Below are 27,379 nucleotides of genomic sequence, written 5' to 3'. Positions count from 1 at the left end.
ATTATTTGTCAGCAACGCCCACCATAATTTTTTCCCCTTCCGCCGCTGCTTCTTCACCCCGACCCTCCATCCTCTCTACCACTCTTTCACTGTATTTTTTCTTCACAAAAAGCCTCAAAAATGGATGATCTCTTCGAGGGTGCCGTTGGTATCGATCTTGGAACCACCTACTCGTGAGCTACTTTCTCTTGTCCTGCAGCTTGTTCAGTTTTTGATCGCCTCTTGCAGATGCGTTGGTGTATGGCAAAATGACCGGGTCGAGATCATCGCCAATGACCGTATGTTCGCGCATATAGTCATCGACGACTCGTCTAACTGTGTTTCTAGAGGGAAACCGTACGACGCCGTCCTACGTTGCCTTCTCCGCTGAGGAACGTCTGATCGGTGATGCCGCAAAAAATCAGGCCGCCATGAACCCGGCCAACACCGTCTTCGACGCAAAACGACTTATTGGTCGCCGCTATGAGTGAGTATACCCTCAGCAGCTTCGCCCTTTCTGACGAGATATCTGACGATGATGGACTTCAGCGACCCAGATGTCAAAAAAGTAGACACAGTTCTTAATATTATTTCATCCCTTCTAACAAGAATTCTACTGCTATTAGGACATGTCCCATTGGCCATTCAAGGTTATCGACAAAGATGGCTCGCCCTTTGTCTCCGTTAACTACCTCGGAGAGGAAAAGACTTTTACGCCGCAAGAGATTTCGGCCATGGTCCTCACAAAAATGAAGGATATTTCAGAGGCGAAGCTTGGCAAAACTGTGAAGAAGGCTGTTGTTACGTAAGCAGCCTTTCTCCTTATATGTGTTTTCATGGAAAGAAATTTATTTCACCATTTGCTAGCGTTCCGGCTTACTTCAACGATTCTCAGCGATTGGCAACCAAGGATGCTGGTTCAATTGCTGGGCTTGATGTTCTGCGTATCATCAACGAACCGACCGCCGCCGCTATTGCTTACGGTCTCGATCAACAGTCAAAGACCGAACGCAACGTCCTCATTTTCGACCTTGGCGGAGGAACCTTCGATGTTTCTCTTCTAAACATTACAGGTGGTGTCTTCGCCGTCAAAGCCACTGCTGGTGATACTCACTTGGGTGGAGAGGACTTCGACAACAACCTCCTTGAACACTTCAAAAATGAGTTCAAGCGTAAGACTAAGCTGGACATTTCTGACGACGCTCGTGCGCTCCGTCGTCTTCGCTCTGCTTGCGAACGTGCCAAGCGTACTCTTTCATCCGTTGCGCAAACCACCGTTGAAGTAGACTCGCTCTTCCAGGGCGAGGACTTCTCGGCCAATATAACTCGGGCGAAGTTCGAGGAGATCAATGCGCCACTGTTCAAATCTACTATTGACCCCGTTGACAAGGTGCTCAAGGATGCAAAGATGTCGCGTGAGAAGGCAAGTTAATTTTTTTTGCAATCTCAAATGCCGGTCTAACGCCCCACCTTACTTTACAGGTAGACGACATTGTCCTCGTTGGTGGTTCGACTCGTATCCCGAAGATTCAATCCCTTGTCTCTGAGTTCTTTGGTGGTCGACCGCTGAACAAGTCTATTAACCCCGACGAGGCTGTCGCATACGGTGCTGCCGTTCAGGCCGCTGTGCTCACTGGACAGACCTCGGATAAGACACAGGATCTCCTACTCCTCGATGTTGCCCCTCTTTCGCTCGGTGTGGCTATGCAGGGCGACGTCTTCGGTGTTGTCGTACCACGTAATACGCCAATCCCGACGAACAAGAGCCGTACGTTCACGACAGTCGAGGACAACCAGACGACGGTCACGTTCCCCGTTTATGAGGGTGAGCGTACCCAGTGCCGTGACAACCGTCTTCTCGGCGAGTTCGAGCTCAACGGCATTCCACCGATGCCGCGTGGGCAAGCAGAGCTTGTTACGACCTTTGAGGTTGACGCCAACGGTCTGTTGAAGGTGTCTGCTATGGACCGTGCTTCGGGTCGCAAGGCGTCTATCAGCATCACGAACTCGGTCGGCCGTTTATCGAGCGCTGAGATCGAGCAGATGATTAAGGACGCTGAGCAGTTCAAGCAGGCTGACAAGGACTTCAGCGCGCGCCATGAGGCGAAGAGCGACCTCGAGGCCTATATCCACCAAGTGGAGAACACAATTACGAGCCCCGAGATCGGCATGAAGCTCAAGCGTGGTGCCAAGCAGCAGGTTGAAGCTGAGCTCGCTCGTGCACTCGAGAAGCTTGAGATTGAGGACTCTTCATCTGATGAACTAAGGAAGGCGCAACTCGGTATTAAGCGTGCGTTGCAGAAGGCAACGGCCGGGATGCGGTAAAAAGTAGATAATTCGTTCTGTTCTATACGATACGATACGTACGATTTCCCTTGGTGTCCCGTAGACGAAGGCTTGTATTGCCCCAACAAAACTTGCCAGGCAAATCAGTTGCACTGTATTGTTTTGTGTACGCTTTGCTTACACTTCATTCTTGCTTTCCTCATTATATGCAATATTATCACCCTTGAAAGTATGAAGTAATTACAACATGACAGGAAATGAGAGAATTCATTGAAAACTAGGTTAACTCAGTGCCTGGTGCACTTGTAAGGCAACTTCAAGTACTTGGAGTTCCTCATCCGCACCGTCGCATAATGCTTTGTCTGCCTCAGCAAAGACCATCGCACATCGCGCCTTTTGTCTAGCAGTCAACGTCGGGTGTAAAATGATTAGGTCGTGCAGCTGCAATCGGCGCCTTTATTAGCTCATGATGCTTGTTGTACACAAAAAGACTCACTTGTGAAAGAAGTTGAAATGCTGAATATCCTTCCCGTATAAGACCCTTTACTTTGAATTTGACAGCTTCAAAGCCTTTCCGTCGTTTCTTAGCGTCATCTACATCCATTTCATCGCCATCGCTGATATCTACACCGAGTACACGGCCAAAGGAGTTCACTACTCGGTCTGGTACTACTCCTGCGATTTCTTGAATATCTTGAGATGTGATCTCCGTTGGAGGATCTGTTGATGATGAAAGTCGAGAGGCCGATTGTAAATATGTTATCGAACGTCGGAGGTCACCGCCTGAAACGTTTATAAGCGTGCTGACAACCTCTGGGATAACCGGAACTCTCTCAGCATCAGCAATGTGCTGGAGGCGTAGCTTGGTAGCAGAGTCATCAAGCGGTCTGAAGCGGAACTTGGAACAACGCGAGGCGAGAGGTTCGATAATGCGAGTCACGTAGTTGCACACTAAACAGAAGCGCGTGATTCGTGCGTAGGTCTCCATGATACGACGCAATGCGGATTGGGCATCGTGTGTCATCGAGTCTGCCTCGTCGAGTATGATGATTTTGTATGGTGGACAAGGATAGGTTTTGCCGTCTGATGCGACGGCTTGCGCACGAGGAGTTTGACGAGCAAAGTTCTTGATTTTCTCTCGTACGATCGTTATGCCACGTTCGTCGGATGCGTTTAGCTCGAGTACGCGGTTTTTGAAGTTGTCTGGACTATAAAAAGTGTAAGCCTGATGGCTTTCCGTATAGCAGGCGACATACCCGAAGAGTTGACGAGATAGTGCAAGGATGGTCGAGGTCTTCCCTGTCCCAGGAGGTCCATAGAATAGCATATGAGGGAGCTATTGAGAGTCTCCGTCAGACCTCTCAGTAGACTCAGGGAAAGATTCCTTACATTGGTCGACGTCAGCGTCTTTTGAAGCACAGCTACGATATGTTCTTGAGAGGAGACATCGTCGATTGTCTTTGGACGACTAGAGCTTTGGTCAGCGGAAACTCTCTTTAAGTAGCAATGAACGCACTATTTCTCGACCCAGGGCTGCAGTGCAGGATCAGCACCTGCCTGTTTTTGTGCGGATTTCGTGGTCTGAGGTTTGAGGAACATGACGACAGGAGTACACTGCGGTGATGAGATGAGTCGCGTCCACAATTCTCGATGAGTGACATGATTGCAGCTTATTGACCTGTGACCGACGCGTCAGTCACACTAGCTTAGAGCACCGCCAACCACTTGCTCTTCATCCACGACGTCGACAAGCTTAGATCTTACCGAAGTCTGCTATGCTCCTTGCAGACATGTCAAACATCGAGGCGCAGAAAGGTATGAATACTGTCTTACACTACTAAATGCTGCCGAATTGACGCGTCCGAAGCAGAAATGAAACCGCATGGAGCTCCGACTTCACGTACGTCGCTTTTTTCACTGTCAATGCTTCCTCGAGCTTTTCCTGACCGTATCTATAGCCGTTAAAGTGGATAAACAAGCACTCGTAGAATTAAAGAATGGAAAGGTCGTGTTTCGCCAAAAACCACTTTCTTGCGAGAAAATGACGGAGACTATGCAAGGTATGAACTTTGTTTGCCCGGGCCATCATGAGGACTGACTACAGCTAACGATAACCTCTCAGAAATCGTCAAGTTCCGTGACTTTTTACAGCAACGTGCAAAAGTGGAACAGTCGCCGCTTCAGCAAATACCAGATGAGCACATACCCCTCATTGCAAAGCTCGTACACGAGAGGTGCGTGCAACTTGAATCTCATAAGATCGAGCAAATTTCAAGACGAGCTATGCAGTGATAAAACGATTGGTTTTCTTGCAAGACACATCCAGGAGGCCCTTAAACCCGAGGAAACGGACATAACGGGCGGTGCCAACTCTAGTGGTGCCTCTTTAACTGCTTTTGCTATCGAAGTCGCAGCCTTGAAGGCCTGCGAACGTGTAAATTATGGGATAGATTGGATAGAAAAGGCACCCGCTGCTCTAAGCATTTGGAGGTGGGAGGTTAAGGAGCAAAACTATGACTTTCTACCGAAGGCTTCTAGGGAAAAGTTCGAGGCACGATTATCCGAGAGAAAGCAGGTTCGTTATTCTCGTCTTTTCATTGCCTTCGACGCTGACTCCTCGTTTAGGCAAAGCAAATACTCAGATCGTTCTATGACGCCCTTCCACAAACAGAAAAAGACGCACTATCGAAAGGCGGCAGGAAGACGAAAACAGAGACAGGGCATGTTTCATCAGTTACAGACGAGAACAAGCCAGTACATCAGCCCATAGCAGACCCTCAGTCTGAAACGGTAAGCTGCATTGTTTTGTCTAAAATTGTGTCCCTAATCCAATTTATGTACAGACTTTAAATGACTCGCTGGAAGATGCGTCCGCAACGAAGAAACCTGCTGCCCGACCTAAGAAGGATAAACCTGTGGATCCTGAGCGCCTGGCGAAGGTGATATCATTTCGTCTTGTTTCGATTGAAAGTACATATACTTAATGACTGCATCCAGGAAAAAGAAAAGGCAGAGAGAAAGGCAGCCAAAGAGGAGAAGGAGCGAAAACAGCAAGAAGCCCAGAACAAGTCTCGATCAATCCTGTCTTCTTTCTTCTCGAAACCAAAGGCGACCAACAACAAGCTACTTCGACCAGCTTCGGCAAGCACTTCTCTGACTAGTGACCCCTGTTCCTTGATATCTGAATTTGAGAGGACATTCAAACCTTTTATCTTGAGGAAAGATGCGACATTGGCCGCTGTCAACTACTTTGATGAGCGGCGGAAATCCAAAGAGGTCATCGAAATCGACGAAGATCCGTGTAGCAATCTGCGAACAACGATAACTAATCCCGGCGATTTGGTGTCACAGTCTCGAGACCCACAAGGTGAAATTATTCCTGTACTTCTGTGATTACGAACATAATTCAAATGCACCCTTAGAGCTCTTTTCTGAATATATCGCAAGTCTGTCGTCTAAACTGAGACGATTACCAAGAGCTTCCGGTCAAGACGGCTTGAAGTACAAGTCATCCTCGGCTCACTGTGTTCGCGAGATTTTTGCTCAGCTATCAGAGGCAGAAGTCTTGGGTGACGATGCTACAGTCCGGTCACTGCATACCCTACTGGCATCACGAGATAAAATCCCGGCAAAAGTACTGATCTTTCACGAAGACACACGTCCGGGCTACTTCGGTACCTTTACCAAATCTTCCACAGTTATTGGACCGCGAACGCCATTCGCGAAAGATGCTGTAGCGATTGACTATAGCTATGATTCAGGCGAGGAGTGGGAGGAAGAGGAAGAAGGTGCCGATGATCTGCTTAGTCTGAATGGGAGTAATGCTGGGGAGACAAGTGACGTCGGAACTGACGAGTTCGACGATTGGCTCGTTGAAGATGACGAACCAATTGACCCTGGTACGCCTTTGGATGAACGGGCCGGTTCCCCAGGCTTTCCCCTCTTGCCTCAGGAACTCGTACCAAAAAGAAAGGCTGAGCCCGATCGAGATCCCAAAGAGCCGAAGAAACGAAAGGTGATGCCTCTGGTACCGTACACGAAGGGACCATGTGTGGAAGCGGACATTGGCGAATGCGATGAACCTTTCAAACAATACCGGATTCAGTTGTTTAATGGTAGGAAACATACTCTTCGACTGTTTTCTTATCTGTTTTCACTCACCCGCAATATTCATAGATACCCCTTTCCCTATTGACCCTTTCTCATTCGTCTCAATTCCTGTTACTAAGGAACGACATGCTCCCTCAAAACCAGTCTTCGCTGTGCCCGCACTTCCGCCGCACGTGCAGGCATCAGGTGCAGATGCGAATGGCTCAACCTCTACCTCTACCACTGCAGCTATTGGTCCATCTACCAACTCAACCTCCGCAACTCCGGGTAACATCAAACGCGTATCTTTACAGCCGAAATATCCGTTCCCAACTGCACTGCTTCCATATTTCGCCGACAAAGTGGCATCGTTGAACAGTGGGAATCTTACGTGGCTTGTCGAGAGCTTGTACCAGGACCTAAAGGTTCACAAGGTCAAAAAGAATGCGATAGAGGCGAAAGTTCGTGAGGACTGCGAGAAATGTCCTGTACGAAAAGTCTGGGCTGTAAAAGCGGATGTCCTCGTGAGTATCTCAGAAATCAAGCCCTTTTCTTGTAAATGTACTAACGCCAAATCCCAGCGGTCACTAGGCAGAGAACCGCCTACATTGCCTAGTGCATAAATCCTAACAGTGTCTTAATTATTATATGTATCTTCCTGGACCGAACTCTGTCTGTAATTATTGAGTCATTGGACTTTGTTTCTGACAATCTTGGAGAACGCGAGCCTAGCTTAACAAGTACATACGTAAACCTTAGCTTATGAGTAAATAAACATGATGCTGAATACACAAATGTGGGATGCATAACAGAAACAAGGTCATAAAATGGGACATAATGAAACAGAGAAGGGAAGGAAGTCATGATGATGCTAAGTTCCACAGCAGGTTGGCATACTTCTCGTTGGATTTATCGTCGTCAAAAGATACGCTGTGAACTTCACCCGATTGTGATCCTGTTAATTGTGGAAGTAAGCGATGGTATGCCATGGTGTTTGGCACGGTTGTTGACTTACGAACGAGGATTTTCTGTACATGACCATTCTTGTCAGTAATGGGGGTGAATCCCAGACCACGGATGAACGTAAGTTTCAGTCTTCAAAACACAACCATGTCAGCCAAGCCAATTTATCGAACAGCCAGGAGAATCGAGTCAATAAGCTGCATTCAGCGCAGACTCACGTAGACGCATCCAACTCATGCTCAGTCGCAGGATCACTCGCCTCCAACTTCGCACATTCCTCCCGTAATCGCGCCAACGCCGCCTCCTTCTCAGCAAGCGCACTTTCCGTAGCGTTGATTCGCTTCATGAATCCTAACCGAGCACCATCGAGTGCGTTTAGCGACTCGGCATGGGCTTCTGCGGAAGCCACGGTTGGTGGACGAGTACATGCCGCGCGGGCTGTGTCTAGTGTTCTCAGGAGGTCTAAAGCACCAAACAACGACAGGGATTAGTACGAGTGAATAAACTGGTAATGGAAGATGAAGGAAACTGACCCTTGAGATTGTTATTCGCATCGTCGAGTTCTTTCTGTCGTTGAGTCGCGACGGAGCCCATTTGTTCTTCCGCACTAACGATGCTAAGATAGTCTTCCGTTGGGTCGAAGATTGGGCTCATGCTCTGAAGGACTTTACTATGCATCTAGTCAGAACTTTCCCTTTAATTACAGTATGTACAAACTTACATAGCATCTTGCATAGAGTCACCCATTTTGTGTTAATTCCCAGCTTGTTAAAGAGTCGAAGGTTGAGCAAAGGTTCGGAATAGACACGTGCACGTGCATATCACGTGAGATGTATGTTCAATCTCAGTTTTAACTTTGAAATAAACTTTGGAATTTGAGAATGTAGAAACAAACACAAAGGGAGATACAGCGGAAAGATCCACCGTATATCCGCACTGGTTACATGGATAGTCGACAGCATACATGTGCATGATGAGAACATAAAGTGTAGAAGAATGCGGATATAAATCATATGATATACACAACTTATAAAGGAACGTCCCTTAACAAGACTCGCCAAATCAAACAACGATAGTCGCAATAAGTTTGAAAGTAGGCCCCGGTGGCACGGAATTTAATATAAGTAAGAGACGCAATCAATCTTTTTTCGTTGATGCAGGCTTTATTCAACAAGAACATAAGCAAAATTAGGCGGATTGTCAGGCCAAGAAATAATCACCTTCGTTGTCGCTGAAGCAGGCTTCGCGGATTTGGAGGAAGCCGGCTTCTTCGGAGCCGCAGCTGTTTTCGAGCTTGGTTTCGCTTTCGAGGCAGGTTTCTTCGGCTTGGACGCGGCCGCCTTCGCAGCAGCCTAATAAAAACATTAATATACGTGGACGGACAAGGGAATCTTGGACACTGATTACCTTCTTAGTATCATTCTTCTTCGTCGAGGTCTTCTTGGCAGTTGTTTTCGCAGTCGATTTCGCAGTCGACTTCTTAGGTGCGGTTGTCTTTGCTGCTCGCTTCTTCACAGTCTTTGGAGTTGGTTTCTTGTTGGCAGTCCTGGATCGAGCCTTCGCGGCGGGCTTACTGGTCTGCGCCTTGCCACTCGAGGCCTTTGTTGGCGAAGGCTTGTTACTCTGTACATAAATGCATTGATACTTATCTGATCATATAATGCAACCATTCGCCTACCTCTTTTGTCGTCAAAGTTTTCTTGGGAGCGGCGGCCTTCTTAGGAGCAGTTATTTTGACCTTGGGAGCCTTCTTATTCTACGATTCCGGATCAGCAGTGAGTCTTGTTCAGAGTTCTGTAAGTTCGAACCTCTTTCTCTGCCTTGTGTATCTCTTTGATAGCGTCTGCTTTGGCTTTTGGGGCTAGCTTTACCTTACCCGAACGACCTACAATTCGTGTGAGTACAATTGCTGAGATCGGAAAAATGTTATTCTCACCCTTCGGGAGCACAAAGGTGCCTTTCTCGGAGCCAGAAACGATGGCTCGCGAAAGTTGCGAGGTATGAAAGGCGTCCATAGTGATCTTGTACTTAGACTCTATGAACTAATTGAATGCCATCCTTGAGTCAGCTGATTCTGATGTAGGCTTGATCGCAGGCTGACCTTCTTAATGGTCGGCCGAGATACACCCATACGAGCATCTTCTGGGTGCGCAACAATGCATTCCTGTCGAATATTCAAAAGAGTGTGAGAAACTGCTGAAGTATATGAGAATTATGTGTCTGAAACATTGTGGCTGCCGTCGTGACGATGCCCACCACATCATCACCAGACAATACTGGTCGAGTCAGATATTGAATTGTATATACAAAAGGAGTAGCCATATACTACTGAAAATAGACAACTTCTAAACATGATTTGTGGATGCCTCACCTTGATCATATCGACCCAACTCGGGTGAGCAGAAGGCTTTGTCACCTTCTTGGCAGCTGAGCCTCTCTTAGTCGATGATGTTGTCTTAGGCATGTTGTGGGTAGTAAGTAAAGTACGGATGCTATGTGGATGGTAGGCGACAAGCAAGTAGATGGAAGGAGAGAGACTGAGGGCTATGATGGAAGGAGTCGGAACTTAAGAGTGGTTTATGTTCCTGTGGCCTGACGAGATTGGAAGTCCGCACCCTCACGTGCTCAAAGTATCATTGTATGCGCCTTCATTCCGCGCGTATCGAGCATGTTTGGTGCGGGTAACCAAGCAGGTAAGCTGTGATAGTACTGCAAAGAGTATTCGGAACAGTCAAGGAGAGACAGACTGTGCGGTGTCGTACATGTTTCTTGTTGGATTGATTGACCATAGCATAGAGTGCTGTGTCAAGCGAGATATGCACGTGTTTTTAATACAAGAAAACGCATATCTGTCTTACTCCGCGCATAAGCACGCTGGTTATATGCTGTAGATGATCTGGATGCGCACATGCTGGTTCGTCGGGGGAGTGCAAGGTTGTAGACTAAGTTGAATCACACATGAATTGCTGGATCAGTAGGCGTCGATCATGGAAGCGTTTCGGAATTCGGAGTTGACCGTCCTTACGCGTCGAATGACAAACCGCCGAATGCATCATCACTCTGTTCTCTCTGCGGACTCAACTTGTCCCCAACAAAATGCCTGACCTGTTTACGACAGACAACCTCACCGTCGCACTCGGCCTCGTTGCGGCAGGCGCCTTTCTGCTGCACTCCTTCCTTACCCCGCAGTCTCTTGTGCATCCTATTCTACTCGGACGACAGAGCGACGTGGACCGCGTGAGGCAGAAGGGCGAGAGTGCTGTCTACAGGAACTATGGCACCGGACTCATGAGTTCGGTAAGCTCCTTAATGCTATCTCTCAATTGTACTTGTCTGAACCCGACGCGACCTCTGTAGCTTCCTGCTAGACCAGCTGGAGCAATTGCAACAGTCCTGGACTTCATCAAATCAGACTTCACCGGAAGTCGGTCACTTTGGTCAACAAACGTGTGTCAGGCTACATAGTTTCTCAGGAAGAAGTCTGATACCACGTATCATTAGATTACGAACGAAAAGCTCAAGGCACGCATCACAGCTCTGGGTGCTGGTCTTGTCCGTATTGTTGGACTCCAGCCCAAGGAATCAAATGTTTTGCTACTTTTGAACGACAGTCTTGGTTAGTAGGCATTGATCTATATCTATGCATATTACCTGTAAACTAAATGATTTCGAAGACTTTCTCGTTGCGGATCTCGCTCTTGCATCGCAGTCAATCCCGTCACTCACGATTTCTTCTCTGACTCTCCTCTCTGCCGTTCTTGACGCACAGCCTCCCAGTGCAATAATTCTTCATGTACACTCTTTCAGTCATCTCCTTGAACAGATTGCCGAGAATCGAGAGTACGCGCATCATACGTTCATCCTCGTTGGTGAAGGGGACCTTCCGGACGTCGTCGAGAAGCTTCATGTAAAGATCTTCTGGCTCGCCGACTTGGAAAAGAAGGGAGCGAATGAGGCACCTGTCGAGTCACCGCAAATCCGTAAGCTTGCATTATTCTTGTCCTTAGACGTGGACTTAATCAATTTACAGAACCCCAGGATATCTACTCCGTATCATTTTATCCCGGACCCAACCATGAATTAAAAGCAACTCGGTTGACTCACCAGGTGATTATACATTGTGTAATCCCGATGTAACATGTTTCTAATTATCATCTAGAACATGACTGCGGGTGTCACAGCTACTCGCGCTTTATTCCCACTCAGTGGAGCGATATCCGAGTCTGACTCCATAGCCTCCTCTCACTCACTGTCAACTCCCTTTGGACGAGCCGTCGCGTACACGGCATTGTATGAGAATGCTCACTTCAGCACAATCGATACTAGTACTGTGTTCTCCAGAAGTGGCAGTATGTATATTTGCTGGACTGAAAAAATAAACGATATTAACGAATTCTATATTTCTAGCATCCACTCAGGAAACCGAGGCCTTGAAACAGCTTATCAAAATGTCCCCGGCTCTAACAATCACTTTCCTGTAGGTTTTTAATGACGGTTGAACACAGTATATACTGAGTTGAATCTATTTCAAGAACGCCACCTCAGCTCAACACTATCGTCTCGTCTATCCTGTCGCTTGCAGAAAAGTCTCTCTTCTTTTCTGTGGCATGGCGACACAAGCTCTCCCATCTGCAACACGGTTTCCTCAGTAAAGAAAACATGTGGGACAATTCCTTCTTCGTCGGACCACGTAAGGCTATTTTGAAAGGCATGGCCAATAGCCTTCGCGCCGTCGTTATTAGTGGTGGTATGTCATCGCTTTTGACTGTCCTGACTCCGGACTTATCAGCTTCAAATGCGTAAGACGTGGTCAATGCGAAATCTCTCACGCCCGCTCGCCTTGTGCTCTCCGTCCCTGTTGTGAACACTCACCAGCACCCGCTTGTGGCAGGACCTGTGTTCTTCTCGCATCCACTTGACTTCCAGGATTTCCCGGCAAAATCGGTAACTGGCAACCCGGAGTTTGCGGGCATTGCCCATGTTGGTCCGCCGTCGATCAACGTCGAGGCAAAGCTTGCGGGCGTAGACGATGCGGCGATCGAAAGCGGAGTGGATCCCATTGGCGAGGTTAGGATGTTTTCTCGTCCGTTCATAGTATTATATTAACAATACAAACCAAGATCGTCGTCCGTGGGCCGTCCGTAACCCTCCCCCTCGAAGAGGACAGGGAGATCGCTCCTCGTAGTTGGGTGCCGCTCGGAGAGAAAGGGATGGCTCAGTCGAACGGAAGTTTTAAGGTCATTCCGGCGCGCAAACATCGTGTCTTGTGAACGTGTGACGAGGAGTACACGAATGTCTATTCAGTTGAAAGAGTTAACCTATCTTGCTATGTCTGCTTATCAAAATAGTTTGCTGTCTGTTCTGTTCGTTTGTACATCATTAAACTCTGCATGCAATATGAGGATGGAATTTTGCCTGGATAACAATTGTAAATAATGCAAACGTTTGGGCGTCTTAGGCGTCGTGTGCCATGCACAGGATGCTTTGCATCTGATAGCATCTGGAGCATCACGTGCGACGCGTTTGCGCGTCAAGAGTGGTTGTTTCTCGGGCGGAGTTCAAACCGAATGTTGCACCGCCACCTTCGGAAACACAAATATATAAGTGCGATCGGCACCTCAGTTAAGCACCAAAAGTCCGGTCTCTAACCCCCTGAAGTTTAGTTCTCACATACACCCCAACCACAACCCTTTATCCATAACAATGTCGTCTGCTGCTGCCGTCGCTGCTCCTGTCCCAGTACCAACCACTACTGCTTCTGCTCCAACTACGCCTGCTTCTAAGGGCAGGGCTGCTGCGAAGGAGAAGAAGGTCACTAAGAAAGCCGCAACATCTAAGGCTGCCTCTGCTAAGCCCAAGAAGGCTCCTGCCGCGAAGACTGCTGGCGCCTCACATCCTGCATGGAAGGATATCATCAAGGTTTGTTGAATCGCTTTAACCTGATGTGCGTGGCTTGCTCATCGGCCTTTCAGGAGTGCATAACGGAAAACCCAACCGAAGCCCGCTCCGGTGTCTCGCGCGCCACAATCAAGAAGGTTTGTTTGTCGTTTCCGGTTGCGTTATATCTTTGACTAAGTGGCCCTTTTCCAGTATGCCGAGAAGAAGTATAAGATTGACGTCGTTGGTCTTAACCTTTCGCTGTTGAACCGTGCGATTGCGCATGGCGCTGAGAAGGGTGACTTCGTACTCCCAAAGGGTCCATCCGGCAAAGTCAAGCTTACTCCGAAGGCCAAGTCCACTGCTGCGAAAGAAGTCCGTTTGTCTAGTATTTCATATTTGCTTGTATGCTTATTTTTCCGTCAGAATGCGAAACCTGTGAGCCCTAAGCCCAAGGCAAAGGCTAAGACCACCGCTACAAAGCCTGCGGTGAAGAAGACAACAGCTAAAGCCACCACGAAAAAAGCTGCCACAACAAAGGCTTCAACTAAGAAGCCCACGACCGCGAAGAAGGCGGCTGCCCCGAAGACCACAACAGCAAAGAAACCGAAAGCTGCCGCAACTAAGAAGACTTCAGCTAAGAAGCTTGATGCGAAGAAGGTGCGCTCTACTTGTTAGAGACTTTGACGGCCGTGCTGATCATGACTTTCAGGTTGCCGCAAAGACCGCTGCAACGAAGCCCAAGGCAACGAAGGCTGCATCAAAGACCGCAAAGCCCGTGTCTAAGCCTGGGTCAAAAGCTAAGCCAGCATCCAGGAAGGCAAAGGCATAGACTCCGCTTCGTATTCTTTTCATTTGCTTTTACTTTTTATTAGACCCCTTGGCGTCTGTAGATAGCCATTTCTGCGGCGCGGAGGTGGTTCGCCTGGGTTTTCAGTTGTAATTGTTGTCTGTATACCTATGTAATTTTATCAGCCATCTTTACTTTATCTGTTTCGCAATAAATCTTCCATCCTCATAACTGGCTGTAGTGTGATAGCATTCCTGATTGCACTACGATACCAAGCAAGCAACAGTTCCTAACTGTCTCCGAATGTCTTGATAGTCGACATCGTGAGCTAGGTGCATAAGCACATGAGCTTGGGAAATGTGATGAAAAGCGGTTGACCCACAATCTTCGACTTCGCCCCATTTTTCTATTTGGCTGTTCACCTCGACGTGGCCTGCTTGAGCGGCCTGTTCGACGTCAAGTTGTCCACGGATTAATGCAAGCGCAATAATAAATGATTTTGTTGTGTATGTAGCCCGTTCCATTGCTGTGAAATCTATTAGCATCCGTTCGTTTTACTCGGAGAATGGACGTAAAAAGTACCTGCTAATTGCCATTCGTCAAATGCTTTTAGAATCTCGCCAAGACGGGCTATTGTTTCGGGAGGTTGATCTGTACCGAGGACAGATTTGTGCACGCCAACATCGACGTTGTATTCATCGCGGATCCAGGATAGTAATGGTTGCCAGTGAGCGTCTTGTAACCTAACAAGCGCTTCTGGACTGTCTTCGTGGAAACTAATTATAAAACAAAAATTCAGGAAATTGACGGTAGAAGAGAAGGCAGACAAGCAGACCAAATCGTGTCCGTCTCGAGATACTTCAGCAACGCAGCAGTGACTTCTTCTCTAGTTTGTCTTTCTCGGAAAGCATCGATAGCCCGACTGGCTAGGCTGGTCTGTATTTTTCCATTTATGACGCTGCACATGTATGTTATAAGCTCGAAGGACTTGCCATCGGAAGTGCGTGAGGTTTTAGCACTTTGTCTTGGTTCTCCCATTCATTGGCGATAAGAGCCGCTGCGAGGCGTTTTTCGTGGGGTAAAATGAGAATGTTTCCGGAGGGAGTCTTTAAAGCCCGACGATCGAGGGTTACCGCAATTCCATCTTTTACCGCGCCGGCATATTTAAGTTAGAGAGGAACATTGTACGAGTTATCCCACACGTACCAGACCTTGTGTCGATTCCAACGGTCTTCCAGAACCTTTTTAGCGTCGCCTCCGCACCTGAAGACAAGTTTGTGGAAGATGAGAAATTTAGATGCTTTTTTGACTTACGATTTGTTGCTGTGACTGGAGTACCATCTGCAGTCGTGGCAAGTGACCTCTGAACTTGTCTCGAAGCCAGGTACAAGCTTGAAAAGGGTCTTTGGGTCTGCTGGAGGCCAGAAAATGTCCTGTAGAATATGCTCATTGCAGACCTGAATTCTTGCTTGCTGATTCTACTGTCTAGCGATCTGCGCTGTGTTCCGCGCGCACGTGACGAATCCAGAAATGACGCCCCACGCGCCCGAGTTTCAGCTTCCTGAGCCTCCCTCAGCTTCTAGGAAGGACCATTATGGTCTCTCCTTCGAAATCTACGAACCGGGGGTCTTCACACAAAAGCGGGACTTCAAGCTCGCCGAAGGGACAAGCAACTATCTCTTCTTATTTTTCACAATCTACCAGCTCTCCGTCAAAACACTTCGCGACACAAACTGGTCTGGGGAAGCGAGCACCTCCTTCGGCTGTTGTGGACTTGACTGAGGATGCTTCGGATAATGAGCTTCCAGTAGCGAAGAAGAAGAGGGTAGGCTCTTCTTTGCAGAACAATGACAAAATACGAGACGTGTTTCTGCCTGACCTCTCAAATCCACTGCACGAAGGCTCACTCTCGCCAGTTCGACAGAACGGTAATTCATTACCTTCACGATCCCCGAGAACACCAAAGAAATCGATATCAAAATATGGTTTCAATCACTCATCAGACCCTCCCGAAGCTCCAGAGACACCTGAAGAGAAGCGGGCTAAGAAAACACGAAGAGAAGCGTTCAAGCGCAAGTTACTTGCCGATAACGGAATGTTTGGCAGACGGCCTGAGGTGGTGCAATCAAAGAAGCAAGCTGAGGTTGTAGATGAAGATGTTATGGATATAGATGACCTCGACGCCATTAGAGAACGAAGTCGAAATGAAAGTGAATTGGAGGGCAGCGATCAGGAGACATCTGTCCTTCCTGCTGCTGTAACCTCGAAAGCATTCTCTTCAAGCAAAGGCAAGGAGAAGGCGAGAGCTTCGGAGACACTTCCTGCCAAACGATCGAAGAAGGAGGTAGAAGTTGGCCCTTCTGGGCAGACCTACACACCTTTAGAAAAGCAGGTCAGTCTTGTCTTTTATATTCGCTGTGAAACATACGACTGACGTGTCTCCGGCATTTGCAGGTACTAGCATTGAAAGAGAAGTACCTAGATGCTATCCTTATGTTTGAGGTAGGATACAAGTACAGGTTCTTCGGAGAAGATGCAAGGGTAGGTCGATGCTGTGACGAAATCAATCTCAAGCTGACTTGAAGCAATATAGATCGCGAGCGAGGTGCTTAACATTGCCCATTTCCCTGACCGGAACTTTCTGACGGCAAGCGTCCCGGACCATCGACGTGATATCCACCTTCGAAGGTACATTTAACTACTAATTCAATTTAAAGGGAGTAAATTAATGAGTCCTTGCTTCGTCAACACAGGCTGCTTTCACATGGCTACAAGGTAAGATCTCGTTGCAAATCGTTTCATCGTTGCTGAACACCCTAATACAGGTTGGCATTATTGGACAAATGGAAACAGCTGCCTTGAAGAAAATCTCCGATACTCGAAACAAACCGTTCGAAAGGGCTCTCACCCACATGTACACTGCAGCGACGTATGTGCAAACATTTTCAATGACCTTACGATGCTGACAGTTTCTATCAGCTATATAGATGAAATCGATGCAGATGATGATGACTCGCGCATCGCTCCCCCAGTCTTCATGTGCATTTGCGAGAGCATGCTTGGGGGCATGGGAGTCGACGAACGAGTATCTATCAGTATGGTAGCCGTCACTCCTAGTACAAGCGATGTTCTTTGGGATGAGTTCGAGGATGGTTTCATGAGGAACGAATTAGAGGTGAAAATTTCGAACAAGCCTATTGCACCTCAGCTTACAATTCCTTACATTTTAATAGACGAGAATGGCCCATATTAGACCGTCGGAAATTTTATCGTCAAAAGATAAACTGAGTAAGGTGACACAGAAAATCCTGCAATATCATTCAAAGTATGGTCTTCTCTATTTGGTATCGCCATACAATATTTGAAACAATTTGTAGAGAATCATCATCAAAAACACTGGCTCGGGATCGAGTTCGCTTAGAGCGATATGACGACGAGATGAACTATACGGACGCGTTCCGTCAGCTGCAAACGTTCTACGCCCAGAAGGGAAACACTCGAGCATCTGAGAACTTCAAGTCAGGGAAGCTATTGGCTGCGATTTCGGATCTTCCGCGAAAAGTCGTTATAGCACTCGCACACAGCTTGAACTACCTTAATTCATTTGGGCTTGGAGATGTTTTGACTGAAATGCAGTTTTTCTCGAAATTTACTGAACGTCAACATATGCTACTGAACGCTAACACTTTGTCGAATCTGTGTGTGCCAATTGTCATCTTTTTCTGTCTCTTCAAATACATATTGACTTGTGACATTCAGGGAAATTTATCGCAATCAAACAGATTTTACGATGCGCGGTTCACTTATGTGGGTCTTGAACAGAACGAAGACAACGTTTGGAGCAAGACTCTTGAAATCGTGGATTGGACGACCCCTCACAGACGTCGGGTAAGTATCTATGTTACTCATTGTCTTACTAGTGTTCACCACCTACCTGTATGTGTAGCGCACTCCAGGCAAGGGTAGATGCCGTAGAAGCCATTATTTCCGCTGAGGCATCTAAATCTAGAGAACGCTTGTTACGACTGCGTGAGCTTCTGAAGGAGATTGGAAAGACTGATCTAGCTAAAGGGCTCAGCCGTATACAATATTTCAAGGTAGGCACGTTGTTGACCCTCGTCTGTGGATGCTAACCGTTTGGTCTATTACAAGTGTACACCGAAGGAACTTGCGAGGCTTCTTCGCGCGTTTGGCAAAGCCGCTGACGCCTTTTTGCCTTTCGAAAACATTGAAGACGTCGGTCTCGCCAACCCTGTCCTAAACGAGATTATCTTCACTCTTCCCAAGATTCGGGACTCCGTCAGGAAGATTGGATCGTGTTTAAACCTTAAGAAGGCAGACGAAGACAAGCGAGTTAGTCTTTGCTACTACCCGTCGACTCATTAATTGATCGTGACATTCCAATTATAGGATGAATTGTGGAGCGACCCGGATAAATATCCGGAGGTCGACGATTTAAAGATGGTGATCATTTCACATGGCTGACGAAAGTGTCGCCACTGACTTCGTAATATCAGGCTATAATGGTAGTCGAGTCAGAGCTAGCTGACCACCTCAAGACAAGTGAGTGGATCACTCATCGAATCGACGCAAATGCTGAATACCAGATTTATAGTACGCAAGATACTGAAGAAACCAGCGGCGCAATACATGTCAGTGAATTTAGACGAGGTAGATATCCTTCTTCCGTTTTACAGGTTACCTTCTAAATCTGAATTACGACAGTACCTTGTTGAAGTGAAGAAGAACGAAAAACGGGATATTCCTGTAACCTGGGAAGTAGTATCGAGGTGAGTTTGTCTGACCACAATCGCGGGAGAGACGGTTGACTCCATCTGCTCATCGACGTAGTACGAAGTCAGCTCGCCGATATCGCACTCCAGAAGTCAGAAAGATGCTACAAGAGCGTGCGCAGTTTCAAGAGAAGCTCAAGGCTGAAGCCAATAAGGCATACGTGGCATTTTTATCAGAGATCATGGATGAACACTACGTTGTACTGCGTAACGCCGTGAACAAGTTAGCCGTCGCGGACTGTCTCTTTAGCTTGGCAGAGGTGGCTTCACAAGGCAATTATGTGAAGCCAGTCTTCGTCGATCAAGAGACGGATATTCTTGAGATAACAGATGGTCGACACCCGATGATCGAACTTTTACGAAGTGATCCTTTTGTGCCGAATACAGTTTGTATTGGTGGTTCGGACACGAAGACTAAGATTATTACTGGGCCTAATATGGGAGGTAAAAGCTCTGCTGTAAGTTTGTCCAGAAGCCTGTTGAAGTTATTTCGCTGAGGTGCAATGCACAGACTAGAATGGTTGCATTGATTGCCCTTATGGCTCAAATCGGGACATACGTTCCTGCTGCTTCGGTGAGATTGAGTCCATTGGATGCAATCCTTACCCGCATGGGAGGTTTGTCTTCCCTGTCTGATTATTACATTTTATACTGATAAATGTTTTCAGCTTCCGATGATCTTGCAAAGGGCCGATCAACTTTCATGGTTGAGATGTCTGAAACTAGTGATATCTTGCATAGTGCGACAAAGAGGAGTCTTGTCATTCTTGATGAACTTGGTAGAGGCAGTTCGACGTTTGACGGGGTACGTTTATTCATACTTCTCATTATCTATTCAATAAAACTAATGGATTAACAACGCAGATGGCCATTGCTGGAGCTACCTTAGAGCACTTGGTTGAGAACATTAGTTGCAAGACGTTGTTCATTACTCATTATCCAGTCGTCGCTTCGTCCTCTGAACAAAAGCACCCAGACAAAGTGATTAATTTGCACATGGGTTTCACGGAAGAAACAACCCTCTTGGGTAAACGGACTATCACTTTCTTATACCAGTTGACGAAGGGTATCTCGTCTGGGTCTTATGGGATCGAGTGTGCGCGGCTTGCTGGGATATCAGAAAGTCTTCTTGAGAAGGCGGAGGAACGGGCGGAGTTCATGCAGAGGACTGTACAAAGTCGGGAGCAGATTGTTAAGTATGTCGTGCTTGTTTCCAATTATCCGGATTGCATGCAAACTTGTCTAATTTGCCACTCATCTAGGACACGGAAGGTGATTAATATCCTCAATAGGATTCAAGCTAGCGGTACGAGTCACACGACTGGGTGGTTAGGGGACCTTCGGACATTAATACGACCTTCCTTGCTCGGTTAGGACTTTCTACATGGAAGACGATTTGCAAGGAAAACCAAGACATTGCTTTCTTTTATGCTCCTACATAGAACTTCTCTACATAGCATTTACATTGCTGCATTGTTCACAATTTACACATACTTGTTTAATGAACATCACACTTCTACAGATCTCAATTGCTATTCAGTTAGATGAAGGCTCAGTGTGACTCGAATTAGGCTAAAGCTTTGCAAACGATCCAGAATGACATGCGAAGGGATCTACAGTTACTCGTCATGTTCCTTAGATGCTTTTCGCATCTTCTTCCTTTTACGCTTCTTCGGTGACCCATCTTCCTGATCGGCTGCACCACTCTCTGTCCCCTGCTTCCGTTTACGCACAGATCCGTCTTGCTCCTTGGTAGAGCCTTTTGGACCGTCTGGTTGAGAGCGTTTTGAGATCTGTTGACACAACTTCATAAGAGAAGTAGAAGCTTTGTAGTGCTCTGAAGATGAGAATGTTGAGGCAAGCTTCTCCCACTTCGCTGGTTTCCAGGCTTGCTTAAGGTCTTCTGGATCGGTAATGAAGCGCTTGCTGAATCGACAGAGTTGCATGGCGATGTCGAGGGCTTCCTTCGCGTGGCCTGAGTTCAGGAGAGGTTTCTCGGCAACGCAGGCCTTGTTTAGTGTTTCGAGGAGCGTCGTGGAAACAGCTGAGAAAAACGGCTTGAGTTCTTCCTTTTGGGACTCCTAGGAAGCAACAGACTGGGTTAAAAATTTCGAGGAATTGAAAGTGGTGGAAAAACTAACCGGTTGAGGAAGTGATGTCAGGATGGTTTGAACGAAAACAAACGATTGCGCCTGGCGGTAACCGTTGACAGCACTGCCTATTATATCGATGATATGGGATCTCATACTCCAAGCCATTAAAGGATGGCGGCGAATGAAGTCGATTATGAAAGCAGGATTCAACGATGATGCTTTCCGTGTTATGAAATCTGAGATGGACTCCTTGTATATTCGTAACACCGCTCGCTCATCGACCTGAGCGAGCGATTTAGCAACAAAGAGACTGCATGTGCTGATAGTCGAGACCGTATCTTGAGAGTGAGCTCGACGAGCACGAGAGTGAAGAGATTCCAGAAGTTCGACGGCTTTGTGTACACCCTTGATAGCAATAGTGTCTTTTGGTTTAGATAATCGGGAACGCAGAATTCCCTTAGCTTTGTCGCTTAATTGCTTCTCGTCGGAGCTTGATGTCGCAACCAGTTCGACCAATGGAAGAATGAAGCGGAAGATGAGAGGGTTTGTCAGTTGTCTTTTCATGTATGTCTCGACGAGATCGAGGACCCGGTTTTTAAAGTACGTTGCTTCCCGTTGTGCACCGACGTCTGAGGAAGAGGCATTAAGGTAAATTTATATCACGGATTAGAGAATTGCACTAGCTACGCACCTTTGCCTTTTTTGCGTTCCTCTGCCCTGGTTCTGAAGACTGCAGCTAGCTTCTCGTCAATCGCCATCATCTGTTCATCATCCATGCTTGCCTCGTCCGACGAGCTATCACCATCCGCGTCATGACCGGACATAGCGACCTGCAGAGCTTTTCGTAGAGCTTCTGTATCTTCGTCATTTCCGCTTTCTTCCTCTTCTTCCTCGCTCGCGCCGGAGTCGCTGTCCTCATCACTCTCGCCGTCACCGCTCTCTTCCGAATCCTCTTGCTCGGAATCTTCTGCCTCGTCATCAACGTCCATTTCTTCATCTATTACTTCTTCGTTGGGGTTCCTCCTCTCCAATTGCTGTGAGCACCGTTAGTAAAGCTATGAAAAGCCTGAAAAAATAGGCATACCGCTAATATCAAATCAACCGTGCTATCCACCACCATAGGTGTAAGCATGCTGAACGACTGGTTTGCAACAACACGGCTGAAGTTTGTGGATTGTTCAAGTAAACCAATAATGAAATCGACGATTAGATCGATGGGAGGACGCTCGGGTTCTTCGTTCTCATCTAGTTTAGCCTCTTTTTTCTTCTTTTTCTTATCGGGTTTTGTAGCAGTTGCGAATAATTCGGTCGCAACGGTAGCGCACTCTTGAACACCATCCCAATCTGCTTCATGTTCGTCATCGCACATACATTTTAATACGAGTGCGTTGAGAAGCAGTTCTGCACCGCGGGCGGGCTCCTGGTCTTTCGCAGTCGTCTATAAGAATTGTCGTTAGTATAAAACAAGCGATATGTCTCACGACTTACCTTCAATGTCTCAATTGCCGAAAGGGCCTGTTTTCGTATCTTCAGCTCGTCTTCACCCAATTCATGGAGTGGCTCAGCGTGTTTCATATCCTTCTCCAGCTCAAGTATCGTTTTAAGGACTTTAGCGATCCAAAACTCGCCGTCAGAAGCAACACCGGATGTTTTCGCAGCCTTCCGGCCCTCCTCTGTCCCAGGCAAGTTTACCGCATTTGTGAGGTCTCCGAGACAGGATAAGAGCTTCGTCTTGCAAGTACTTCGCAATTCATCAGAGAAAGCTGGCTCAGGAACATAATGGAGCTGAATCATTCGTTATTACGAGGATATAACGATACTACCAAGACATGACTTACGGCAGTATTTGAGCTCTTAGAGGATTTCTTCACCACTTTAAAGAAAGCATGAGTGGTAAGCCAGGTCAATATCAGCTGTATGCTATCGTCCGTCTTTGGTATTGACGCTTTTCGAAGTAAAGCCGCCAACTGCTCTATGATCCACGCCCTTCTAGCGTCAACAGAGGCGAATCTAAAATCCTTGAGCATCATTGTACACAACATCGATTAGAGGTCTGATACTTACGAATCGCCTTGCTCGCCCTCGTTGACTTGTATTAACAGATAAGATATGTACTCCGCAACACCTGCGCTATCCATACTTGTGATTAAATTCTCCACGGTCTTCGTCTTCGTAATTCGATCAAAGTGGAAGGAGCCATTCGTTCCGGTCAACTGCAAGACAAGTGACAAACCGGATTTAGGGTCTTTCTCCACGACCTGCTGCACATCCGACGCCTGAAGAAAGGGGTTTGTATGCCATGTTATCGATGTGGAAAACGAATTACATACCACCTGGGCTGCAATTTTATTAAGATATCTATCGTTCTTCGACAGTTGGTTAATCCACGTCCGCATGAAGTTCTGTGTGAAAAGCATTGAAAAGCTCGTAGGCGGCAGGCGATGTAATGCCTTCTGGAAAACCAGAAAGCCCCAATATTTGCGCTGAGGGGATGACGACGCCGCAAATAAGGACTCTAAAGTCATTTTTGTCAGCACGATCTCCAACTTCAACACAGATAAATCTAATGCACCATCAACGACTATCCGATAAAAGTCTTGGAAGCTTCCATTTGACGTGGACGATTTTTCCGGTGATAGCAACGTGTCTAGAATAACATCCCAAACGAAGTGCAACTGTGGTTTCCATGGACCTGCGGTTTGCTTGGACGTGCCCTCTTGTGATGACTCTTCAGTAAGGGACTCCTGCAACGGCAGCCTTCAATGTATTGAATATTAGAAATACAGATTAACGCACCTTCAGCAAGCGTGCGAGCGACGGCATGTTCGGATTTGATAGTACATCAGAACCTTTGAAATAAGAAGCGCAATGTATTTGCCAGTCCACTTTTGGGAGAGCCTTTTGAAGTATTAACGTCAAAGCAATCTTCTCGGGACTCCACGATTTGTCGCCAACATATACCCTATCAAGCAGCATATCGTATGCGGTCGCTTTCCAAGGGACTTCCGAAGTAGACAGAGCCTTGACTGCTGACAGCAATGTCCACCAGCAGCTCTCTCGCAGCCAAGATTTCTTGTCCCCAAGAGTAATGAGCTCGAGCAAGAACACCTCGAAGCCCTTAAGCGAGCTTGAACTCGTCGACGAAGATCGAAGTGGTTTCTGACTGAGTAAAACACCTGACTGGACTATCGCCTTAAGCCCAAATAACCTCGCAAAAAGCATGTCCCGCTCTTCCTGACCCGACATGCTTCCAGTCGTTTGTGACGCATTCTTTAGTAGAACGAGAATTTGTTCGCAAGAGATAGTATCCATTCGTGATAGGAGCTAAAATAATCTCACATGAGCGTTGGTTTAAGGGCCAGAAGTGCACCAACTATCATACCTCTGTCAATGCAACGGCAAATCCTAGCCTGCTGCTTTCACGAGGACTCGCAAGTCCGCGAACCAGACGTCGAATTGCATATGCTACGTCTGCTGCATTATCGGAGTCCAAGCTAGCAGAATGGACCTTGAGTTCCGCATTCTCGTTATCCTCGCCGGAGGGATGCTCCTCGTCATCGTCCTCACCCTCGTTCGGAACGTCCTTGTGCTTGGCCCCTAGTAAATGTTTCTCTTGGAATTGCTCTAGAGCCGAGACCAGTTTTGTGGAGGCATCTATCCGCTCAACTTTGTTCGCAGATGATAAATGCCAAAAGAGAGGGAGAGTCGTAGTGGCGGCAGTCATGGCTGCACAAGGAGTTCCTCGTGAGATGCAAATTCTACAACATTTTTTACTCCAGTGCAGATCTGCGGTTATCCATATATGGAAAGCAAATCAGTTCCATTGAGCAAGCATCCTAGTAGGACGTAGCTTGGATGGTCATGTCATACGGAGCAAAGTACTTCGCTATCTGGAATTCAATGCCTACTAAGCTACGTTTTCCTGCAATCGGCATATAACTTGGTTCAGCATGATCCTATCAATGTTTGAATTTGAGTGATGCAATCATGCATAGAGCACTCACGAAGAAGTACCATGCGATAATTAGTCCCTTGCTCAACCCTCGTGTATTCAAGTTTATGTATGCTTTCCCCACAGATTTCATATTTATTTCTAATTAGCTAGTCTTACCAGCAGAGACCGTTTTGCATTCCAGCTTTGAGTGATGCGCGAGTCGCGCGACGCGACGCGTTGTCGTCACGTGAACGATTGACAGTCAGTTTCAGCTGTCGTCTGGAAACGACCGCAGCTATTTGCACAAGCTTTTCCCACTTTTCTCTGACACGATTAGGGGTGCTTTGCCCTCGGCTGACGTTGCGCTTGAATCGATAGGGTGCCCACGATGTCTCAAGGAGGTCTGCATTCATTAGCTACAATTATCAAACGGCAAGTCCCGTCATTACCTTCTATTAATCCTCATGCCCTGATGTTATCCGTGGATGCCATTACAGTCTGGAGGCTGCTACTTCTCGCCTTGAAGATCTGACGATTGCCCAGGCAAGCGGGACGTTGCCGAAGAGTACTGAAGCATCTGGTGATAAAGGTCCATCAGATGGACATGCTTCATTGGCACCCCCTCCCCCGCCTCCGCCTCCTCTCCAAACACTCACAACTATGACAGAAATTCCAAGGAGTGTTGAAGCATTTGACGAGAATATCGTCAATGGGAAGCTAAAAGCATTCGTGGAGCTCACGAAGTCATTTGCATCACCACTTGTCATCGAGCAGGTATGAGTCTATATGATGCGCCTATTTATTGTCAATCTGAGGCTATCAATATAGGTCGGACATGTAGAGAGTGTATTCAAAGACATGAGAAATCTACTCCTTACAGCATCCGCATGCAATAAGCCAGATTCCAAAACGTTTACTTCGCTACAGGAGCCAATTGGAAAAGGCGTAACGGCCGTTATGCAAGTCCCGGAGAAAAACAGAAAAGAGCGCGTTTGGTATAATCACTTAATGGTAATATCCGAGGGTATCCCTAGCGTCGGCTGGGTTGGCGTTGTAAGTTATCCGTGTATGAGTTCTTGTAAGATTCCTAAACAGAGCGATCCAAGGAACCAAAACCGGGGCCCCACGTTGCACAGATGAAGGAGGCAGCAGAGTTCTACGGAAACAAAGTCATAAAGGAGTTCAAAGAGAAGTATGTGACTAGTTTATTCACCCTTGGTATCTGTTCTCATGACGTCTCAGGGAACCGAAGCATGTGGAATGGGTCAGGGCTTGGATGGCCCTGCTCGAAGAGCAACGCAAATACGTGATGGAATTTCATACTACTGGGCTGGCCTGGAATCCTAAGGTATCAACAGTCCAAAATGCGTTTGATTTTAGCTAACACGCTTGCATCAGGGAATCCCTGTGAATCAATTCTCCGGGTCTGCGCCTCCGTCGGGAGCTCCTCCTCCGCCTCCCCCACCTCCAATAATCAGCTCGTCATCATCTACCTCTTCTAGTGGCGGTGGACTTGGCGCTGTCTTCGCAGACCTAAACCGGGGAACCGATGTGACGAAAGGCCTGCGGAAAGTCGACAAATCAGAGATGACACACAAGAATCCCGAGTTACGGGCATCAAGCACTGTACCTGCTACCAATAGCACCCCATCCAAGCGGCCCGTTAAGCCTACCAAGCCTGCAGCTCTCTCCGGAAAGAAACCATCTAAGTTCGTTCTAGAGGGTACAAAATGGACGATTGTACGCAGACGAGCTGTAGTCTCGTGTAATGGAGTATTCTAACTATCGATTCTTTTAGGAATACCAAGAAAACGAGCCGGCGTTGGTTGTAGAAAATACTGAACTTAGCCACATCGTGAACCTTTACGGGTGCAAAAATTCAACTGTGCAAATCAAAGGAAAAGTGAACGCTGTTAATCTCAGTAAGATTATTCCCCATATGAAATCAGGTAGTTTGCTGATTGATCTTTTATTTTTTTCCCTATGTCCAGTCAATTGCACTAAGACTTCAGTCCTCGTGGATTCCGTTGTTTCGGGCATTTCTGTCACGAACTCGCCTTCATTCGCGGTGCAGATCACGGGCACTGCTCGAACCATCCAACTAGATTCCACAGATTCCGGACAAATTTATTTGTCGAAGGCTTCGCTAGACGTGGAAATCACGACGGCAAAGTGCAGTGCCATTAACGTGAGCCTGCCTGTTGAGGGCGAAGAAGAGGGCGTATTTGTTGAGAGAGCGATGCCGGAGATGATGAGGACAACGATCAAGGATGGAAAATTGGTTGCAACTATCGTAGAGCATTCAGGTTGATTCTATGTCATGACTTAATGTTTGCTATCTTTAAATGACTGGTAACTGCGACCGAGCGCGCAAGAACGCTAATAATATCCTTTTACGTGTCGCTTACTACCCGCGAATACAGTTCGGAGCGACACTTGCGCTTTGCAGTGATCGCCTGACGCCAGGATGCATCGCATACTTCGCCGCCCGTTCGGCTTCGTCGTGATCAAATTCGTATAATTAGCCGGAACTAGCCTAGTATTTAGTATTGCTCTCAGGGTCTTGTCAGACACA

At 47.2% G+C, this 27,379-nt stretch overlaps 11 protein-coding genes across 11 annotated transcripts; 6 read left to right on the top strand and 5 right to left on the bottom strand.

The window, feature by feature from the left end:
* The first annotated feature begins 66 nt into the window (after positions 1–66).
* On the top strand, positions 67–2,541 carry FOMMEDRAFT_18191 (heat shock protein 70). Its single transcript, XM_007264052.1, has 7 exons — positions 67–173; positions 229–278; positions 328–466; positions 529–547; positions 606–784; positions 847–1,402; positions 1,462–2,541. The coding sequence occupies exons 1-7, from the start codon at positions 121–123 to the stop codon at positions 2,302–2,304; spliced, it is 1,839 nt and encodes a 612-aa protein (XP_007264114.1). The 5' UTR covers positions 67–120; the 3' UTR covers positions 2,305–2,541.
* Positions 2,542–2,547: 6 nt separating this feature from the next.
* Positions 2,548–3,864, bottom strand: FOMMEDRAFT_132390 (P-loop containing nucleoside triphosphate hydrolase protein; the record flags this gene model as incomplete). The annotated part of the gene is made up of 5 exons (XM_007264051.1): positions 2,548–2,706; positions 2,762–3,473; positions 3,522–3,601; positions 3,655–3,733; positions 3,782–3,864. The coding sequence occupies 5 exons, from the start codon at positions 3,862–3,864 to the stop codon at positions 2,548–2,550; spliced, it is 1,113 nt and encodes a 370-aa protein (XP_007264113.1).
* A 158-nt stretch (positions 3,865–4,022) lies between these two features.
* FOMMEDRAFT_166266 (uncharacterized protein) lies at positions 4,023–6,977 on the top strand (the record flags this gene model as incomplete). Its single annotated transcript, XM_007264050.1, has 11 exons — positions 4,023–4,080; positions 4,136–4,165; positions 4,224–4,325; positions 4,388–4,499; positions 4,555–4,840; positions 4,891–5,055; positions 5,109–5,204; positions 5,263–5,632; positions 5,688–6,380; positions 6,442–6,878; positions 6,936–6,977. Exons 1-11 carry the CDS (start codon positions 4,041–4,043, stop codon positions 6,975–6,977), a joined length of 2,373 nt encoding a protein of 790 aa, XP_007264112.1. The 5' UTR covers positions 4,023–4,040.
* A 237-nt stretch (positions 6,978–7,214) lies between these two features.
* Positions 7,215–8,064, bottom strand: FOMMEDRAFT_153312 (uncharacterized protein; the record flags this gene model as incomplete). Its single annotated transcript, XM_007264049.1, has 5 exons — positions 7,215–7,309; positions 7,370–7,449; positions 7,536–7,779; positions 7,851–7,987; positions 8,039–8,064. The coding sequence occupies 5 exons, from the start codon at positions 8,062–8,064 to the stop codon at positions 7,215–7,217; spliced, it is 582 nt and encodes a 193-aa protein (XP_007264111.1).
* A 125-nt stretch (positions 8,065–8,189) lies between these two features.
* On the bottom strand, positions 8,190–9,856 carry FOMMEDRAFT_18190 (uncharacterized protein). Its single transcript, XM_007264048.1, has 7 exons — positions 9,689–9,856; positions 9,419–9,481; positions 9,254–9,359; positions 9,126–9,202; positions 8,725–9,073; positions 8,538–8,669; positions 8,190–8,478 (listed from the first exon to the last, which is right to left on the bottom strand). Exons 1-5 carry the CDS (start codon positions 9,779–9,781, stop codon positions 8,963–8,965), a joined length of 450 nt encoding a protein of 149 aa, XP_007264110.1. The 5' UTR covers positions 9,782–9,856; the 3' UTR covers positions 8,190–8,478; positions 8,538–8,669; positions 8,725–8,962.
* A 532-nt stretch (positions 9,857–10,388) lies between these two features.
* FOMMEDRAFT_119392 (uncharacterized protein) lies at positions 10,389–12,733 on the top strand. The gene is made up of 10 exons (XM_007264047.1): positions 10,389–10,614; positions 10,675–10,764; positions 10,819–10,933; positions 10,992–11,297; positions 11,348–11,424; positions 11,477–11,666; positions 11,725–11,794; positions 11,850–12,064; positions 12,122–12,384; positions 12,438–12,733. Exons 1-10 carry the CDS (start codon positions 10,414–10,416, stop codon positions 12,585–12,587), a joined length of 1,677 nt encoding a protein of 558 aa, XP_007264109.1. The 5' UTR covers positions 10,389–10,413; the 3' UTR covers positions 12,588–12,733.
* Positions 12,734–13,020: 287 nt separating this feature from the next.
* Positions 13,021–14,026, top strand: FOMMEDRAFT_26750 (uncharacterized protein; the record flags this gene model as incomplete). The annotated part of the gene is made up of 5 exons (XM_007264046.1): positions 13,021–13,236; positions 13,290–13,352; positions 13,408–13,569; positions 13,621–13,854; positions 13,907–14,026. The coding sequence occupies 5 exons, from the start codon at positions 13,021–13,023 to the stop codon at positions 14,024–14,026; spliced, it is 795 nt and encodes a 264-aa protein (XP_007264108.1).
* A 221-nt stretch (positions 14,027–14,247) lies between these two features.
* FOMMEDRAFT_153308 (ATP12-domain-containing protein) lies at positions 14,248–15,434 on the bottom strand (the record flags this gene model as incomplete). Its single annotated transcript, XM_007264045.1, has 7 exons — positions 14,248–14,312; positions 14,367–14,510; positions 14,567–14,760; positions 14,820–14,910; positions 14,973–15,128; positions 15,191–15,247; positions 15,299–15,434. The coding sequence occupies 7 exons, from the start codon at positions 15,432–15,434 to the stop codon at positions 14,248–14,250; spliced, it is 843 nt and encodes a 280-aa protein (XP_007264107.1).
* A 144-nt stretch (positions 15,435–15,578) lies between these two features.
* On the top strand, positions 15,579–20,151 carry FOMMEDRAFT_104344 (uncharacterized protein; the record flags this gene model as incomplete). Its single annotated transcript, XM_007264044.1, has 19 exons — positions 15,579–15,848; positions 15,909–16,376; positions 16,439–16,525; positions 16,578–16,672; positions 16,738–16,759; positions 16,810–16,913; positions 16,964–17,159; positions 17,218–17,309; positions 17,362–17,682; positions 17,744–17,872; positions 17,931–18,081; positions 18,137–18,337; positions 18,395–18,448; positions 18,502–18,547; positions 18,642–18,774; positions 18,836–19,235; positions 19,289–19,394; positions 19,446–19,582; positions 19,642–20,151. The coding sequence occupies 19 exons, from the start codon at positions 15,579–15,581 to the stop codon at positions 20,149–20,151; spliced, it is 3,522 nt and encodes a 1,173-aa protein (XP_007264106.1).
* A 245-nt stretch (positions 20,152–20,396) lies between these two features.
* Positions 20,397–24,594, bottom strand: FOMMEDRAFT_104342 (uncharacterized protein; the record flags this gene model as incomplete). The annotated part of the gene is made up of 11 exons (XM_007264043.1): positions 20,397–20,858; positions 20,919–21,499; positions 21,562–21,904; positions 21,955–22,308; positions 22,359–22,655; positions 22,709–22,880; positions 22,935–23,146; positions 23,201–23,385; positions 23,443–23,614; positions 23,667–24,194; positions 24,253–24,594. 11 exons carry the CDS (start codon positions 24,592–24,594, stop codon positions 20,397–20,399), a joined length of 3,648 nt encoding a protein of 1,215 aa, XP_007264105.1.
* A 552-nt stretch (positions 24,595–25,146) lies between these two features.
* FOMMEDRAFT_119381 (uncharacterized protein) lies at positions 25,147–27,154 on the top strand. Its single transcript, XM_007264042.1, has 8 exons — positions 25,147–25,236; positions 25,302–25,578; positions 25,633–25,857; positions 25,911–25,996; positions 26,047–26,152; positions 26,203–26,544; positions 26,603–26,726; positions 26,796–27,154. The coding sequence occupies exons 1-8, from the start codon at positions 25,193–25,195 to the stop codon at positions 27,113–27,115; spliced, it is 1,524 nt and encodes a 507-aa protein (XP_007264104.1). The 5' UTR covers positions 25,147–25,192; the 3' UTR covers positions 27,116–27,154.
* The last annotated feature ends 225 nt before the right edge of the window (positions 27,155–27,379 follow it).

This window comes from Fomitiporia mediterranea (assembly GCF_000271605.1).
Source record: "Fomitiporia mediterranea MF3/22 unplaced genomic scaffold FOMMEscaffold_3, whole genome shotgun sequence".
NCBI classification, from domain to species: Eukaryota; Fungi; Basidiomycota; class Agaricomycetes; order Hymenochaetales; family Hymenochaetaceae; genus Fomitiporia; species Fomitiporia mediterranea.
The sequence above is the reverse complement of the archived record's forward strand: the minus strand, read 5'-3'. Positions and strand labels throughout refer to the sequence as shown.